This window comes from Kogia breviceps, chromosome 13 (genome assembly GCF_026419965.1).
Source record: "Kogia breviceps isolate mKogBre1 chromosome 13, mKogBre1 haplotype 1, whole genome shotgun sequence".
Classification (NCBI taxonomy): Eukaryota; Metazoa; Chordata; class Mammalia; order Artiodactyla; family Physeteridae; genus Kogia; species Kogia breviceps.
In genome coordinates this window covers 75102091-75120233 of record NC_081322.1, presented here as the reverse complement: position 1 = coordinate 75120233, position 18143 = coordinate 75102091, and the positions used below count along the sequence as shown (strand labels likewise).

Below are 18143 nucleotides of genomic sequence, written 5' to 3'. Positions count from 1 at the left end.
ACCCTCCAATGTGATGGTGTTAGGAGGTGGCACCTTTAGGAGCTGATTAGGATTAGATGAGTCAGGGAGGTGGGGCCCTCATGAATGGAATCTGTGCCCTTACAGGACAAGAAAGAGCTTGTTTCTTCTCTCTTTCTGCCATACGAAGATATAAGGAGAAGTCGGCAGTCTAACCTGGAAGCAGGCTCTCAGTGGAACCTGACAACACTGACACTCTGAACCTGAATTTCCAGCCCCCAGAACTGTGAGAAATAAAATTTCTGTTGTCAATAAGCAGGTCTGTGGTACTGTGTTATGGCAGCCTGAACTGAGACAGCTAGAGCCCTCAGTTAGTCAATCAACATTACCTTAGGTGTTTTGTAGATGTGATTCAAGTCGTTCATCAGTTAACTTTTAGTAAGGGAGACTAAATCTGGGTGAGCCTGGTTCAATCCGTTGAAAGGTTTTAAGAGCAGAGCTGAGGATTCCCTGATGAAGAGGAAACCTTGCCTGTGGACAATGGCTGCAGCTCACGCCCAAGGGTTCCAGCCTGCAGCTCCTGCAACATGCCCTACGGATGTCAGACTTTCCCAGCCAACCCCTACGACTGCAGAAGCCAATCCGTGAAATACATTTGTTTTCTTTGTTCTTTTCTTTTCTTCTTTTTTTTTTTTTTTTTGGCTGAGGTGTGCAGCATGCTGGATCTTAGTTCCCTGACCAGGGATCAAGCCAACGCCCCTTGCAGTGGAAGTGCGGAGTCTTAACCACTGTACCACCAAGGAAGTCCCCACATTTCTTATTATATATCTCTGATCCGTTCTGCTTCTTCGGTGGAACCCAGACTAATACACCAGATGATTTTAATATGTTGCTCAGGATGAGAACCGGGGAGTTATTCAGTAGTGGTTAAGCCAAAGGGCATCAAAATAAAATAATCCAAGGTCAAATCTCATCTCTTCTGCCTACACCTCTGTGACTTCAGGTCCCTCAGCTCTAAAATGGGGCACACGTGAAGGCCAAATGCTCTCATGTATGTCAAGTTCTGTGAACATCTGGACTGCATCCTGGCCCCTGCTCTTATAATGTCAGGCTATTCTGGGCCATGAGCAACGAAATACCATTGAAACAAAAATGAGCCTGGTTTACATCTCATTGCTTGACGTGTAAAGTTTAGGACTTTGTTTCAGAGTCACCGAAATACCTCCTTCCTCCATCCTGCTCCTGTGGCAGGCAGGAGGGCTCCTGCACACACCCAGACACCCAACCCCACCAGGAGCAGTGAACAGAAGCCGTCATCCCTCTTTGCTAATTAAAGGAGTAAAAAGACGGGAGCCAAGAGCCCCCCAGTGCTTATTAAAATGATTGTGAATTCCACCAGTCTCCATCATCATTCTCCAATGGTGTTATTTTTTTAAACATCACTTTTAGTTTTATTTATTTTTTAATACTTACTTTTTTATTCGGTTGCACCGGGTCTTAGCTGTGGCAGACTGGCTCCTTAGCTGTGGCGTGGGAACTCTTAGCTGTGGCATGCACGTGGGATCTAGTTCCCTGACCAGGCATCGAACCGGGCCCTCTGCTTTCGGAGGGCAGAGTCTTAACCACTGTGCCACCAGGGAAGGGAAGCCCCTCCACTGGCGTTGTTCTTTATTTGTTTGTATTTTGCGGTACGCGGGCCTCTCACTGCTGTGGCCTCTCCCGTTGCGGAGCACAGGCTCCGGACGCGCAGGCTCAGCGGCCATGGCTCACGGGCCCAGCCGCTCCGCGGCACGTGGGATCCTCCCGGACCGGGGCACGAACCCGCGTCCCCTGCAACGGCAGGCGGACTCTCAAGCACTGCGCCACCAGGGAAGCCCTCCACTGGCGTTTTAATAGGTGGTTTACAGCACTCAAGGTCTGGCTGATAACTTGGAGAGTCGCGGAGATCCGACTCTCCCTCACGCCACCGCATTTCCTTTCCCTGCCCCTCTGGCTGTGCTGAGCGAGCGCGTTCCTGCTCCTCCCACCTTCCGCCCTCCGCCGGGTCACGTTCGGCCTTCAATCTGGCACATCAGTGCCCTCCGGTGGTCAAACGCTGCAGCAACGACTCACTCCGCAAGGGCTCGTTTGCTGGAAGCGGCTCGGGTTCTTTCTTTCGGTTTGCTGTGGTTTCTTTTTAAGGCGCGGATGCTCACGTGCTCCTGCGAGGCCTTTGATGGGTAGAGAGGATGTGCCTCTTTAGCGATTTACTCTGTCCCTGGCCATCTGAGTATGACCTCAGCTCGTGCCTCTCTGGTTCTGTTTCCTCACCTATAAACTGAAATTAAGGTAGATCATCTCCAGCTTTAACATTTAGGATTCAAAGCCTTGCGATTCAGGGACAGTCATTCATTTAACAAATATCAATATTATGTGTCCAATGTAGAGGTTCCGAATCGTCAGAGAGCCACCTGTGCATTCCTGGACTTTAAATTGTAGAAGGAGGACACAGCTAATGAGTAATTAACATAACGAAGAAATAAACTACATAGTGTGTTAGCAGGTGAAAATATGCAGGTGTGAGGATCAGAACCGGTGGCAAAGGTAAAAGCTAAGTGACGGTGCAGTTTTAGGTGATGGACCCAGAACAGGGCTCTGAAAGGTCACCTCAACACAGACCCGTGGGAGGAGGATGGGAGGCTGTTAGTCCCGTAGATTTTCTGGGGAAGGGCGTTCCGGGTTGAGGAAAACGCGTACCAGGCCTGAGGTGAGAGCCTGACTGACTTGTGTGAGAACCAATAAGAAAGCCTGTCTGACTTCGCGATAGGGAGGGTATAATGGGGGGCGGGGGACACCGCATAGGAAATGGGAGACGATTGCATAGAACCTGGCAGGCCACTGCAGAGAATTTAACCTTGACTCTGAAAGAAATGCAAAGGCACGGAAGGGTTGGAGCAGAGGAGTGACATAACCTGCCCTATATTTTTACAGGGTCTGCTCAGGCTGCCGTAATAAAATACAATAGACTGGGCTTCCCTGGTGGCGCAGTGGTTGGGAGGCCGCCTGCCGATGCAGGGGACGCGGGTTCGTGCCCCGGTCCGGGAAGATCCCACGTGCCGCGGAGTGGCTGGGCCCGTGAGCCATGGCCGCTGAGCCTGCGCGTCCGGAGCCTGTGCTCCGCAACGGGAGAGGCCACAGCAGTGAGAGGCCTGCGTACCGCAAAAAAAAAAAAAATAAAATAAAAATAAAAGTACAATAGACTGGATAGCTTAAACAACGGAAGTTGATTTTCTCACAGTTCTGGAGGCTGGAAAGTCCAAGATCAAGTGCTGGCAGGATTGAGCTTCTGGTGAGAACCCTCTTCTTAGTGTGTTGTGTCCGGCCGTGTCACTGTGTTCCCACAGGTGGACACAGAGGATGCCCTGGAGTCCCTTCCTCTTCTTATAAGGACACGAATCCTGTGGTGGGGCTCTGCGCTCATGACCTCATCTAAACCTGGTCACCTCCCAAGGGCCCCATGTCTTCATGCCATCGCACTGGGGGGCCGGCTTCAACGTTTGAATCAGCGGGGGACGCAAACATTCCTAGCAGAGTCACTCAGCCTGCGGCATGGGCTGAACGGCAAGGACGGGGGCTGGGAAGCACGTGGCTCCGGGACAATCCAGGTGAGAGGAGGTGGTGGCCATGACAGGAGTGCTGGTGTTGAGCAGGGGTCAGCTTCTGGAGAGGTGTCGCAGGTAAAGACAAGAGGGTTTCCTGACGGATTGAATGTGGACCGTGAGAGAGAAAAAAGAAGGGTTTTGAGCTAAGTGACCAGCAGGCGCCATTAACTGAGATGGGAAATGGAGGTGAAGATCGGACATTCCGTCTGTGAGGGGTTGAACTTAACATTATCGATTTGAAAATAGAATTGAAAGTGCAAAGTTCAGGGACTCCGGGCGAGTGTCATTGCTGGAGTTGTTATCCTACTACAGGGAGCATGGTTTTAGGGTCAGACAGGCTGGTGTGCAAATCTCAGTCCTGTTACTTACTGGCTGTGTCAGCCTGGAAAACTGTCTTACCTTCTTTGACCTTTGTTATTCAGGTCACATTTATTTATTCTGCACCCCCATGTGTTAGGCCCTGTTCTGGATGTGGGAACGTAGGTGTCAACAAAAAGTCCCTGCTCTCATGAAGTCTGTGCTCTGGTAAAACAAGGATGGTAATAAATGACCACTTGGAGCTGATTGAATGAATAAAATAGGTACATTGCCTTAAGCATTCATTATAGTGCTCTGTCCGGTAATTAGCTGACTTTACCACCCTCTCCTTGCTTTCTACCCATTGGAGGACAAGTAGTGTCACAGGCTCGGATGGACCCATGAGGGACCAGAGGACGTCTTGAGTGGCAGCCTTCCATATCTACAGAAACCATAGAACTGCCTCCCTAAGAATAGACTGTGGAATATTCTTATAGAAATTAGAGAACGACGCTGCCTCCACAGCTGAATACAGCCTCTGCCTGTTCTTCTTTGGCTTTATTCTGGAGCCCAGATGCTGAATACGCCACAAGGACACAACATGAGATGGTACTGGTATATTACAGCTACTTACAATGTTTAAGAACAGCAATGGAGAAAAATAAGTTATTTAAATATTGATTTCATATACCGAAAGTGCAGTGTTGTTAGTTGTTATATAATTTGCTTGACAGTTTCTTGTTTATCAATTTAAAATCGAGATAACTTGGACTCCGACTATTATATTCAACTGAAGTTATCTTTGTCAATACACACAGCATTTCTGAAAAGATGTGCAAACACTGGTTATAATACTTACCTGTAGTGTGAGAAATAGGTGGCTGAGAGAAAAGGAAAGGGTCACTTTTTGGTCTGTCTCAAGTGCACATTTTACCTACTCAAAATGTTGTATTACACACTCCCTCCTAATTAAAAATGTGTTTTTATATCAACTGTGGCACACTAACATTGAAAAATGATTTTTGTCAAGTTAGTTGATTTCTAGAATATCCCAATCTAGATGTTTTTCTCTCTCAATGGAAGACCTGGATTGTTTCCACTTAACTACACATGATATTGGGCAAGTCTGTGTGGACTCAAATGCTTCATTTGAAAACAACGGGTTTAGACTAGACGTGGCTTCCAAAAATCTCTTTCTGGGCTAAGATGCTGCAATTATGTGACTTGATTATGCAATATTTGAAAAAAACCTGAAATAAATTGGCAAAGAGAATCTGAGTGAGTATGATAGTGAGTTTTTGTGATGTGGCAGAAGTAATTGTATACAACTACTATTTTTACAATATATTTCATTCTTAAACCACACTTCATAAATTCCCTTTCATTTCTACTCTATGTACCTTTATAATACCCAGGGAACAACAAAAGAGGCATATTCAACTGAAGAAATTTATTTACTTTTTTTTTCTAGGTATATAGATGACATAATTATAGACAAGTTTTGATACATAGGAAAAACCCTTCTGTCCACCTTTTTGCTAAATGAATCATCACAATAATTTTTACAATTTTTAAAACAATACACAGCTTTCTTGGGCTGAAGCAATCGCAAGAACATATTGGTACTGGTATATTACAGCTACTTACAATGTTTAAGAACAGCAATGGAGAAAAATAAGTTATTTAAATATTGATTTCATATACAGAAAGTGCAATGTTGTTAGTTGTTATATAATTTGCTTGACAGTTTCTTGTTTATCAATTTAAAATCGAGATAACTTGGACTCAGACTATTATATTTTTTTTCTGAAAATAATACAGTACACACATGCAGCACTGACTTGGTGAATTGACTTCTTTTGCTGCAATTATAAAAGCAAACTTTGCTCTGTCAGGAACTGATTTTCAATTGACTAGTTATTTCCAATTTCACCTGTACCTGGAAAGAGAAAAGGCCTCTGACTAAGGCAAGGCCAGGAAAATCTACTTCTTGGTTATCTGGGAATGTAGTAGTGGTTGAGACTGGCTGCACTTCCTTGTAGACAGCTTCAAAGGAAAAAATGACACACAATGGATGTGTAGCTACCTGAGCCAAACTGCCTCTCCAGGTTTCTTTTGTGCTTTCCAAAGATGACAATTTTCACCCTTCCTTAACATTCTGCACCAAGTGCAATGGATTAAAACTGGATATTGCTGAAGCTGACCACCTGCCTTCTGGCATCCACAGGAGGCCCCAAACCACCTTGGTCAAAACATCACACACACACATTCAGGCTTTTCTAAGATCAAATTAAAAGTTTAAAGCAAAAGAAGACCAAACAAATACTAAAAGTAAAAAAAAAACAAACAAAAAAAATTTTTTTAAAGCACAAGAAAGTAAAAATAACCTCAGATCCCACAGACTAGGAAGCCCTTCCCACTGAAAATAATTCATGGTCCCTGAATTTCACTTCTATGCAAAGGCAATGATTTCCAAAGAAGAACGAAAAAGATACAGTTTTGGCATTCTCAAAAACTCATATTCAGAAAGCTCCCTTTTCTGGCACCACTTTTACAATAAGTGAAAATCTTACCGTGAAAATGAACTAACACTTTCCCCTTCTCCTTTGTTACCTATTACCTGACTTTAAGTGTGGTCTTTTAGCTCAGCTTAAGCTATGAGCAGGCTCTCTCAGATGTCATGCTGAGGTACTGAAAACGCAGGGTGAGGAGCCCGTTTTACAGTGTCCACCTCACCACACACTTGAAATTCCTTCCAGTGACATAGGAGAGCCCTGCAGCCTCGTTACCTTCTAAATGGAATGTCACAGCCCACAGGAATGTCATACCCCAGATGACAAAAATGGGCTGTTTTGAAGAGTTCAACAGAAATTTGGCAGCTTTAGCTTTTTTCCTACATTTCCACAACTTCTTACATGGCATCTTATAGAAGGTGACTGTTATTGAAGAAATATATATTTTTCTTTCAAATGCATACGAAAAGCATGAAAAAAAATATGTCACCTGAGAATGTCCTTTTCCTCAGAAACATGGATCCAGATGTATAAAGCAAATGGTAAAATGGTTTTGTAATTAATGAAATCACCTTTTCCCCCCCTCCCCTGAGGGATATCATTTGTTTTAATGAGTAGATGAGATATTACAGAACTTTTAAATCAAGACTCAAAACATTTCTATTGTAAATGATCACACCCAGTGCTTAAAATAGGGTTCATGATTAGAATGTAAAGGAAAATCACTTTGTAAGTAATTGGAAACAATAATTTCTGTTTGCTAGAGAATCAGCCTCTAGACTAAAAGAGAATGCTGAAATCAGTCAGAAAACAACTGAAAATATGCAACTACTTAATACATGGCCAATGTAGTTTGGCTCCAAAATGAACCTTTATTATATTTAAGTGAATTATCTAAATAAGAAAAGATGGAAAATAGTATTTTAATTATAAAACCAAAAAAAAAAAACCTTTTATAATATCTTATAAACTACTTCCCTTTTAAAAAACAACCTCTTTAAATATTCAACTTACAGTGACCTTTTTTTTTTTTTTTTTTTTTTCTTTCGGTACGTGGGCCTCTCACTGCTGTGGCCTCTCCCGTTGCGGAGCACAGGCTCCGGACGCGCAGTCTCAGCTGCCATGGCTCACGGGTCCAGCCGCTCCGCGGCATGTGGGATCCTCCCGGACCGGGGCACGAACCCGTGTCCCCCGCATCGGCAGGAGGACTCCCAACCACCGCGCCACCAGGGAAGCCCCTACAGTGACCTTTTGCAAAGGTGATCTGTTAGCTAATGACTGAATTTTGGAATGGACACGGTCAAGATTCCAAGTCAATACTACAGCACGACCAAAGTGGTAACAACACTAAACTGATTAAAATGAAAGATCATAACCTCAGACACACACATATACTCTCACACGTGATACCTCTGTGAACTTAAGAGCGCTTTTTACCAGATTTGTAGTTAGTTTAAAAACTGAAAAGTCAACATGAAATTTGGCCTGATAAACACCCCCATAAAATAAGCCATGTTAGAGTGAGACAATTAGAAAAGCCCATTTCTGCTGGAAACATCCCAGATACGTTAGATGGCTGTCTAAGATGACGATTTGGAACTATGGTTACATGGTAGTGAACACTAAGTTAGATAACTGCTTAAAAGCTTACATTAAGGCAAATAAAAGCTGATTGCTAGAAAGCAATTATTAAAACGTCTCTTGTGTATCTAAAGGAGAAGAGGGCTCTTTTTTTCCCTAGTGCAGCCAGATTTTCTTATTTTTGAACCAATGAGCCTGGTCAATAGTGTACAATCACTCCCGAGTCTGTTACTTTGGCCTGGCTAAAGCCCATCTGGGCCTCGGGAACCCTGCAAGGTGACAGACAGAAGGGCTAGAAGCACGCTTAGAAACAGGACAGGCTGCCCCTGCCCTGCCCCCTGCCCTCACCCAGTGCACCAAGACAGACTGCAGGCAGAGCATTTGTGGCAAGTTGGCATCTTTGTTCTATTGTGTCCTGAAAACAAAAATAAGTGCTTGTCTTTTCTTTGGGGGTCAAAGAGAACCACACCAATTTCCTGGAGGGGGCTTTTCTGGAGAAGAGAGTCCCGTGCCAAGATTCCGAGTTCTGCTGGCCACACACTGGGCCTTTCTTCTGGGTCTGGTCTGCATGTCCAGCCAAGGAGGAATTGCATCAGCATCATCAACACAGTGAACGGGTGGCTCTTGTCCAGGGAGGTCCACTTCGGACCTGACTACATGGCCTCGGGGCCTGGTGGCAGCTTGAAGAGTCTGGCTGCAGACACGAGCTTGCTTATGTGTCTCTCCTCTGTGATGCCGGCCTCCTGAAGGCAAGTGTGGGACAGAGAAGGCACTTGGCCCAGCGTGCTGAAGCCCGCTTCAGTGAGGGCACTGGCGTACATGGGCAGACCGATGGAAACCAGCCAATCCGACACGGATGAAACGCATCCGGGAGACAGGGGCTTCCTACAGATTTCTGTGAGTCCACCGCTTGGGATCTGGGTAACCAAAGAAAGCAATTTATCAAGACTCAACAGGTGCCACTGGAGAGCCCTTTCTTCTATGCCTAAAAGGAACGCTACTGAAATATTATATTTATTACTACACTATCAGAAAGGGATAATGCTATGAGATGTCCAAGAACATGACTAGCATCAAGAATTCTTTCCTGACTTCTCAAAGGTGAGACAAATCTTCAAGGAAGTGTTGGAGTTTCCAGAAGGTACTTGGAATTAGATCTAACCCCAGTTACGTGCGTAAGTCTCCAAACTGTAATCATTTATATTTCTGGCTATTGTCTCATGGTGGTCACGCTCTTCAACTAATGATCCTTACGGTGCTTGAAGAAGCAAACCTATGTGATAGTGTGAAAAGTAAGATACTCAGTGGGTAAGGTTTTTATAAAGTAGATTTTCTTCTGTACTTTGAATCTACATGAACATCCAGAAAATTAAGCATTTAATCAACATAGACATAAAGAATTAAAAATACAATAATAAATGTTGGCTAGGGCAGGGAAACGGACATCTATACTTGAATTCTGAGAAGGCTAAGTGCTACACCTCTCAGAAAGGCAATTTACCACCAAATGTGCAAACCCTTGAGATTCTGTGCAGTCGTGATGAAGCAAATCCTCTTGAAGGAATAGATCCTCAGAAATTAACCCTAAAAGTCTACAAAAATTTATTAACCAGGAGGTTCTTCACTCAATTGTTTAAAATAAACAGCTGGAAAAAATCTAAATGTTTCAACAATGTGGAATTGGCTGAACTAGGATATACCTACTAGAGCACTGTGAAAATTTGATAATATAAAAGAAATTTTACTAACAAAGAAAGAGGTTCACCATCTGATAAATGAAAACAATAAGGTTTGCAAACTGTACATGTACTGTTATACATGTGCAGAGAAATGACTAGATGGACATTTTCACAGTGCTGGGGTTATGGATAATTTTCATCTTCTTCTTTCCAAAACGGTATTGTTAAACCTTTGTAGGCTGAATAGGTATTACTCTCTCCCGGGTGTCTCCCTTCCATAGCTATAATGAACCATGGGCGACTTAGCGGCTGCCAGCATGCTCATCATTACACTCTAGAACTGAATGGACTTCAAAAAGCTGGGTGAGGGGAGCCCCAAAGTGCGGGCTGCTTACCGCCATGCGGTGCTGCTTCCGAAGCAGCTTCACGCGGATCTGGTCCATGTTGGTGGCAACGTCCCTCTCGGGCTGATCTAAGTCTTCCGCATATCTCTGAACCAGGGCCTCGGGAATCCCACAGCGGCCGTGCTGCGAGGGAACAAAAATCTCTTATCGAGGGTTGCAAGGATCTTTTTCCTTCTCCAAGAACGGCAAACACAAGGTAGGATAAGACATTTAGCTACTAGAAAATAGGACCAAAAGTTTGAATTTGAAGTGAATATATTTTCTTTAGTGTCAGGATGGATGTTTTAGAGACAATACTTTTACGTCTTTATCTTTTAAGTAGTTATGAGCTCTAGAAAAATGTTTTGAAATATGGTCAAAGCAGGACACGATCATTCTCTATTTTGGGGTCCAACACCCTGCCCTCACTCTTATCTGATCATTTTGCAAAATGTTATTGAAGACAGTCTTTTAAATGGCAGGGAGAAGGGCAAATTTGTGCCCTACAGAGAGTCTACAGTTGGTTCCTCAACTACAAAGTAGGGTTATACCGCTGTATCACTAGACCAGCATTTACTGTACAGTAGAATTCTCACTACTTTCCACTCAAAGGGGTTCATTCACTAAATATCAAGAAGGCAGAGGAGTATTTTATTGTAAGGCACTCTTGGTCCTAAGAAGTTTATAACAAAGACTCCTGGGAATGCATTATAACAACTCAGCATTCCTAGGACTCACATACAGCTACATCTATTATCATGTATTTGTATTCAAAGTCATTTTGGTATTGGCAGATCTACTCTTTTTAATTTTTCTTCAAATGAGAAATGAGTTTTCATTATAGGTCTCCATGTTTTTAGTACAGTGAGGTATCTTTTCCCCTGTTACCCATACAGATAATTATACAGTACAATTATTACATCTCACTAGGGCTCTACAATTTTCAGAGTAGGTGCAGGTTTATTTTATTTGCTCCTATTAATACCTCTAAGAGGTAGTTAGGCGGGTCATTATTAATTCCATTTTACGCACAGGGAAATGAAGTGAGGATTTGTTAAAGTCTAAAAACAAAGATGTTGAAGAAGACATGGAAACTGGAACTCACGTCTATCCTTTCAGCAACTGGGTCTAGTACTGACTGATGGCTCTCCCTGCAGAGGATAATAGCTGCCCCCAATTCAATACAAACAAGTGAAAGAAGAGAAGAGAAAAGAAGAGAAGGGAAAAGAGAAGAAACCCCTGAGGCTGCGTCTGCATTTAATCTGGACACTGTGCTGCTCCCGGTTCATTTGAACACCAAGCGCGGGGCGGCAGGAGCCCCCGCCGTGGGCCACCCGTATGGTCACCGTCCATCGGCCCTCGCCGCCAGCTGGCCTCCGGGGGCTGGGAGGTGGGGGGCAGTGCCGTTCCTCTCGCCTGGCCCCCGCCTGACTTAGGAGAGCCTGTGCAGTGGGACCAGGGCCTCGGATACCTTATCGGAATAGGGCTCCTCGGTGAGATCGATGCCTTCGGCCCGCAGCTTCTTCTCGGTGAGCATCTCCAGGTCCACCCCGCGGGTGCAGGAGACCTTCCTGGCCAGGGCAGGGCCAAGCCGCACGCCGTGCTCCTGGAGGCTGGCGCTCTCAGGCAGCTCCGACAGCCAGGGTGGAGGCCTGGCGCTCGGCGGGCTGCCCGGCTCCGGCCCTGGGGGAGGCCTGGCCGCTGGCGGCGGCGGACAGTCGCCGGGGCCACCGGGGCTGCCCTTTTTAAGGGGCAGGCTGGGTGCATCGGGGCCAGGGGCGCCGGGGGGACCAGGAAGGACAGGAGGCAGCCCGTTGGCGAGGCGCTCCCTGCTCTTCTTGGCGGGGACGGGGGGAGGCTGGGCGGGAGGTCTGGCCTGCGTTCTGGCCTCGGGGCCCCTCTGCTCAGCATCCACGCCTTCTTTAGTGCCCGGGGGGTGATGTGTCCCTTCGAAATCGAGTCCTTTCCTGTGACCCTCAAGAGGCGTCCTTGTTAGACCGTGTTTAACGGCGGGCGGTTGGGCGTCATAGGTTTTGGGTAAACACGGAGGAGGGGAGGTGCCATGTGACAAGGCAGCCATCGGGCCATCCAGTTTCTTAGTAGTCACTTTCTGAGGTTCAGAAAATCTCTTGCTTTGGGTCAGTAGCAGTGCATTGTCAACAGCAGAGTCTAGTTTGGGGCTTTGAACCTTTGTGACGGAGGGGGCTGTCTTTTGTGGCACTTTGGGTACAATCTGAGGGGAAGGTTCTGTCACCTCACCAGGCACATCTTTTTCAGGCTCTCCTTGAAGGTCATCCAGGGAGTGGGATCGGGGCCAAGTCTCCACGGTCTGGGGGCCCTCCAGGGTCTCACAGCTCCGGCAGATGGAAACGGGGAGGCTCCTTCGGTTTTTATGCAAGTCAGTCACACACGGGAGATCGCAGTGCTTGGAGGTGTGAGGGGTGAGACCGCTGCCCAGCCTCCCCTCCCCTCCCGGCTTCAGCGCATCTACTGGCTTCGTTAGAGGCAAGGTTGGATAGTTGCCCAGCTGATTCCTGTTGAAAGACTTCACGCCGGACTCGGCTGAAGATTTGGCAGAGGGGCTGGTTTTCCTAGACTTGCCTACGAGACAAGGAAATATTTTACAATCACATTGTAAAAAGCGAATCAATCAAACTGATGTAAAAGGTATGCTAACGTAATTGAAATCTCCAGCTCTTACATCCCACTGTTGAATTACACTAAGGACATAAAATCACCACTGGTGATGCAGAGTTATTGTGGTCCCATGTTTATTTTCAGAAAGAATTCTTAGTCTTATTAAAGGACTCAGGGAGATGAAAGTTAATTGAGTTATGTGGAAAGAAAATATGCTGTGTCAGGCAATAAAATAAATCTAGGCCTAATGTCTGTTCGCAGCAGCAGTCAGTGTGGAACAAGGCACACCCACACCCCATTTAGGAAGCACACTGATGGGATTTCTGTTTAGGGAGTACAGTTTCCTAAGACCATGGTTGCAAAGAAGAGAGAGGACTGAATTCTGGGACACGTTCTTTTTTTTTTTTTTTTTTTTTTTTTGCGGTATGCGGGCCTCTCACTGTTGTGGCCTCTCCCGTTGCGGAGCACAGGCTCCGGACGCGCAGGCTCAGCGGCCATGGCTCACGGGCTTAGTTGCTCCGCGGCATGTGGGATCCTCCCGGACCAGGGCACGAACCCGTGTCTCCTGCATCGGCAGGCGGACTCTCAACCACTGCGCCACCAGGGAAGCCCGGGACACGTTCTTTAAATGGTATTCCCCGAGGTTCACTGGTGACCGCTGAATTCCCAAACCTTCCAAGCCCTCCCGACTTTGTGCTTTGCTCAGGTGTGTAAAACAAAGGTGCCCGAGAAACAGTCAGCCAACCTTGGTACAAATGAGTAAACAAGCTGAAGTGAGTATGTCGCCACAGACGATCTGTTAGATACTGATATGGTTCTAATTGCCACAGAAGCGATAGACCTGATTAAAATAAAATGACTGTCAGACTGATAACTGAACTTATCAACCAGTCCGTCTACTTAGTTGACAACTGTTGACTGATACTAATTGCTACTGCTGTCTGGTGAACAGAGCCACCCATGGTAACCCTGAGTGCACCTGACCCCAATCCACTTAAGATTCCTCTTCTGTTTGAGACAAGTAAGCTGTCTGAATTTCCTACGGACTGCTTTCCGACCGTTAGGACAGGGAAGCGACAAACAAGGCATGCGGCCCTCAAATGGCCCTCTCCCTCCGAAACCGCTCTGTCCTCAGGCCGTGCGGCTGCTGCTCGTGTGACCCTGATGCATGGTCTACTTGGTAAGCCGTTTTCCTTATGGACCTAATGGTTCCCAACACTCAAATGTGTTTTACTGCAAAGAGAAGAGGACATAGGAGACACACAATTTAGGTGTTATGGCTGCTGGTATTTTAGATGGAATTTATTCACCTCACACAGAAGTCAGCAGAGGCTAACTAGAAGCGAGAACGGCGAAGAAGTCAGAAAGGAAAAGATTAGCACCGCGTGCACGATGGTCAGAGAACGGTCTTTTTTCAGAACACCGCACTTTTAAAATCCGTACTTTTCAAAGCAGGAGGATCCTTTTTCATGAGGCTTCGTTTACAAAACAGATCAAAGCTGAAGTGTGGAGGTTTCTCAAGGCCCAGGCCCACACACCGGCACCAAGGCCCCCATCCTCGGGACCCCGCAGACCACAGTTAAAACCCAGGGCCTTAGGCAGCATGAGCTTCTGAACCAGAAGTTACGAACTGCCTAAGAGGGACTGCTTCCGTAAACCTTGCGTTTATTTCTCCACTCGGTGAAAATACTCTCCTAGTAAAACTAGGACAAAATCGTGCAGCTCGGTTTAATGTTTGAGAAAACAAAGGTGGGGAGGTACCATGTCCTTAACTGTTATGTGGACAAAGCAGAAAAGATGGGGCGGGGGGGGGGGAGAAATGTCAAATCTATTTTGAAAACATCTTGCTTTTCAAGTGCTTTCGGTTGGTTTGAATTGTGGACTTCCGTCAATTTCATATCTTCACTGTATATGTTTATGCTGCTTTTCAAAGTGAAATTTATGGTTGATCCTATTGTTCCAGAATCTGTTTAGTAGATGTCTTCTGTGTGCACATAACTATGGAGGATGTAAGTATACCACTGATTCAAACTGAGTCCACATTTGTAGTGGGTAGGGGAGCCAAAAATACACATTCTCCAATAACTTCCCAAAACTAGACCATGAGGAGGGCTGGCCCAGTGCTGTGAAGTTTGGGGGACATAACTCTGAGCCCCCAGTCATGCTGTCTGCAGGGAGAAAGGAAGTACCATATTGGATGTGGGTATTACATTCTTTCTGTCTAGCTGGTCTGAAGTTTTGAGATATTTTTTTAAAACAAAAATGTGCTCTTTAAGATTTAATTATATACCCTTCATTCAGCGATCTAGCTTTCATAAAAATGAAGAAATGTTTGAATAGACTTTTCACATTATTTTAATATGAATTTAGATATTTTCATACTGTAATGATATACTGCTGCCAGGATCTATCTGTTTTTTGAATTTTAGAATTTTATTTCTTTTTTATACAGCAGGTTCTTATTGGTTAATCCATTTTATACATATTAGTGTATATATGTCAATGCCAATCTATCTGTTTATGGAAGGAGTCATCGTGCAACTGCGATCCCTGAACTAACGAGCATGCCTGTTTTCCCAGGGCAGTGTCCCAACACCGAGGGCCACCCCTGCTCAGGCTTTACTGTCTATTTAAGAAAACTTGAGGTGAGGGATGATGATGATACTGAAGGAACCACACCTTCATGCCCTGACTCTGCATCATGTTCTCAGCAGGGCTCCTCAAAATCCTCATATTGAAATGAGAGACTCACAGATGACAGTCCCAAGAACTGGGATATTCTTGCTCTTCAGAATAAATAAGCAAACAAATAGACAAAGGGACCTTTTATGGTACATGTTGCCTTTTGCCTTGTTCCCAAAATAGGTCCACCTATTTTCATCTAATCCATGGTTTGTGAAAGTACTTATGATAACATACAAACTAAATCCCTTCTGGCTTGAAGTTCAACTAAGCCCCGATACCCCTGGCTGATGTATGGTGACGTTAAGTAGTTAGAGTATGGACTTGAAAACGCTTATGGTATTGGAAAATCAGGTCTAAAATATTGTCTACCATTGACTGAGAGCCTATTATTATGAGTCAGAGTGGTGCCAAGAGGAAAAGAACAAGGGCTTCAGTTATTTTTTAATCTCTCTTTAGCATCCTCATCTATAAAATATGCACTGCAGGATCTGAGTGATAATTAGCAACGGCATACATGTGCACCTAGCCCACTGCCTCATTCATAATCAGTGTTTACAAAGTGCTAGGTATTTTTAATATATTATTAATTTGTCTTAGAATAATCTATTAAAAAAAAAAAACAACTCACATTATCATTTAAGAAGTAAGGAGGAGGACTTCCCTCGTGGCACACTAGTTAAGAATCCGCCTGCCAATGCAGGGGACACAGGTTTGATCCCTGGTCCGGGAAGATCCCACATGCCGCAGAGCAACTAAGCCCGTGTGCCACAACTACCGAGCCTGCGCTCCAGAACTCATGAGCCACAACTACTGAGCCCGCGTGCCTAGAGCCCGTGCTCCGCAACAAGAGAAGCCACCGCAAGTGGCGAGTTTTTCCAAAAGCAATGGCTCAGGCTGAGGAAGAAAGACAGTCATTAGCCAAAGTACAGATGTCAAGAAATGGCCCAGAAGTCTTGCGTATGAAGATGCATTCATGATTATTTGTGCTGACAGTACCGTTTTCCAAGTTCTCACTGCTTTCATAGCATCCTGAGTCTCGTGGAGAGCATCCACTCAAGCCCTGGCTGTCAACAAGCAGCTTCTCCTGGGATCCGGACTGGTCGCTGTTACCTAAAGAAGATGAACACATAGCATGGGTTCGTAAGAGGAATGAAAAGCAGGCTCCAAATCAACTGCATCCCAATTTTAACCTCAGTTCTGACAATACATTTTGAAGCCTTGGACTTTGGAAGAAAACAAATTAGTTTAAAGTAAATGAGATAAAAATGAACGAGTGAGATCAGAACACTTTTCAAATCAAGTATCACTGGAAGGTAAGTTTGTAGAGAGAGGACATAGCTGAAATACATCAATGCCTTTTAAGTTACCCTCAGGCCAACCAGGGAGAGGAGAAATTCAGAGCATCACGTCAAAAGTGGGGGGAGAGTAACCACAGTCCTTTCTGAGGGGTGGTACCACCAAGTAGAAGCAGAGACTGAATGAATGCCTTTTTCACAAGGACGAATTGCGCCGTATACTTTAATATTAGAGATCTAGAAGATTTGTGTTTCAATTTATTTGTTCCCAGCTCTCCAAATTTGGGAGCTAATATAAAGTGAGTGTCAAATAAACCATCAAATTTTATTAGCATTTAGGAGCATTTTTAACCCTCTGTGATGCGTACTGGCTCTCGTATCATCTCAAAGGGAGCGAGGCTGACATAAGGGGGACATAAACCCCTAAGCTGATGAGGGGCCAGGGGCAAATCCTTTTGCTACTGTTATTTGGAATAGGTTAGGGAGTTTTCTCTCCTTTTTGCTTCTCTCTTTGTCTTGGGTCAGCATCTCTATACCCTGCACACAAAGGGCAAGATATGGAAAGCTCAAAACACCCTCCAACTTGGAAACTGAGTACAGAATACCCTGAAGGTGGAAGACGGAAGGCTGAACATTCTCATCCTAAGGAATCCTTCTAGAGAGAAGCATCAGATGTTTTCTGTTGAAAGTCGGCCTAGAGCCGATCACATGGGAAATCATGTGGGCCTTCACTACCCCAGCTGTGTCACTCTGCACACTCTATAAAGAGGGCATGGCTGGCCTTATGTAGGTTCAAAGTTACAGGAAGACTGTCTTTCAGTCATTATGCAGACTAAATGCTTGGTCGATAAAAATGGAAACCAAGAAAACATTTTCTACCTAAAATAAGTAGTTGACGATGAATAGCTTTAATTTACTTTTCTTTCTCTTCACTTCGCCTCCCCCCACCACACACACACACACACACACACACACACACACACACACACACACACTCTCTAAATCAATAAACCAGAAATCTGATGCCTTTTCTTGGGTCATTAAAAAAAAATTGCGGGAAGGCTGAGGGCTGCCATCCCTACTGTCCATTGACCACTTCCTCTTTGTATGTCTCACATGGAAAGCATTTTATGACAGAAATCATGGTGGAACAAGCCCTTAAATTAGAGCACCAAGTTAAGAAATGCTATTTTTAAAGTGATTAATGAAAAATTAACTACTTGGAGGCAAAAGAGAAAAACCCTTTCCCCTCCCCCACACCGAAAGTGGAACATTCTAGAGTGGTGTCCTCATTGTGTGGAGGAGTCTGTGGATTTGGAATGGCCTTTGTTCTAGCCTAGCATGTTATTTTGGAAAATGATACTTATAAAATGAGGGCTTGGAGCTATCAATTACAACCCAGGAAGAGGAATCAATGCAGTTTGTCCTTGGCGAGATAGTTCAGTGTATTGCAGCGGCCAGACTCCAAAGGGCT

General features: G+C 45.1%; 1 protein-coding gene across 13 annotated transcripts in view; it reads right to left on the bottom strand.

Moving 5' to 3' along the window:
* Positions 1–5331: 5331 nt before the first annotated feature.
* SASH1 (SAM and SH3 domain containing 1) overlaps positions 5332–18143 on the bottom strand; it is a 668710-nt gene continuing 655898 nt past the window's right edge. For 12 of the 13 annotated variants that reach the window (XM_067010989.1, XM_067010984.1, XM_059083442.2 and 9 more), the window contains 4 exons: positions 16371–16484; positions 11524–12653; positions 10065–10196; positions 5332–8907 (listed from right to left, as the gene is read on the bottom strand). In XM_067010989.1, the coding sequence (XP_066867090.1) occupies positions 8644–8907; positions 10065–10196; positions 11524–12653; positions 16371–16484 (1640 nt within the window). In that variant the 3' untranslated portion in view covers positions 5332–8643. Of the gene's footprint in view, positions 8908–9196; positions 9264–10064; positions 10197–11523; positions 12654–16370; positions 16485–18143 lie in introns of those variants that run through there. The other variant, XM_067010992.1, reaches the window with a different exon arrangement.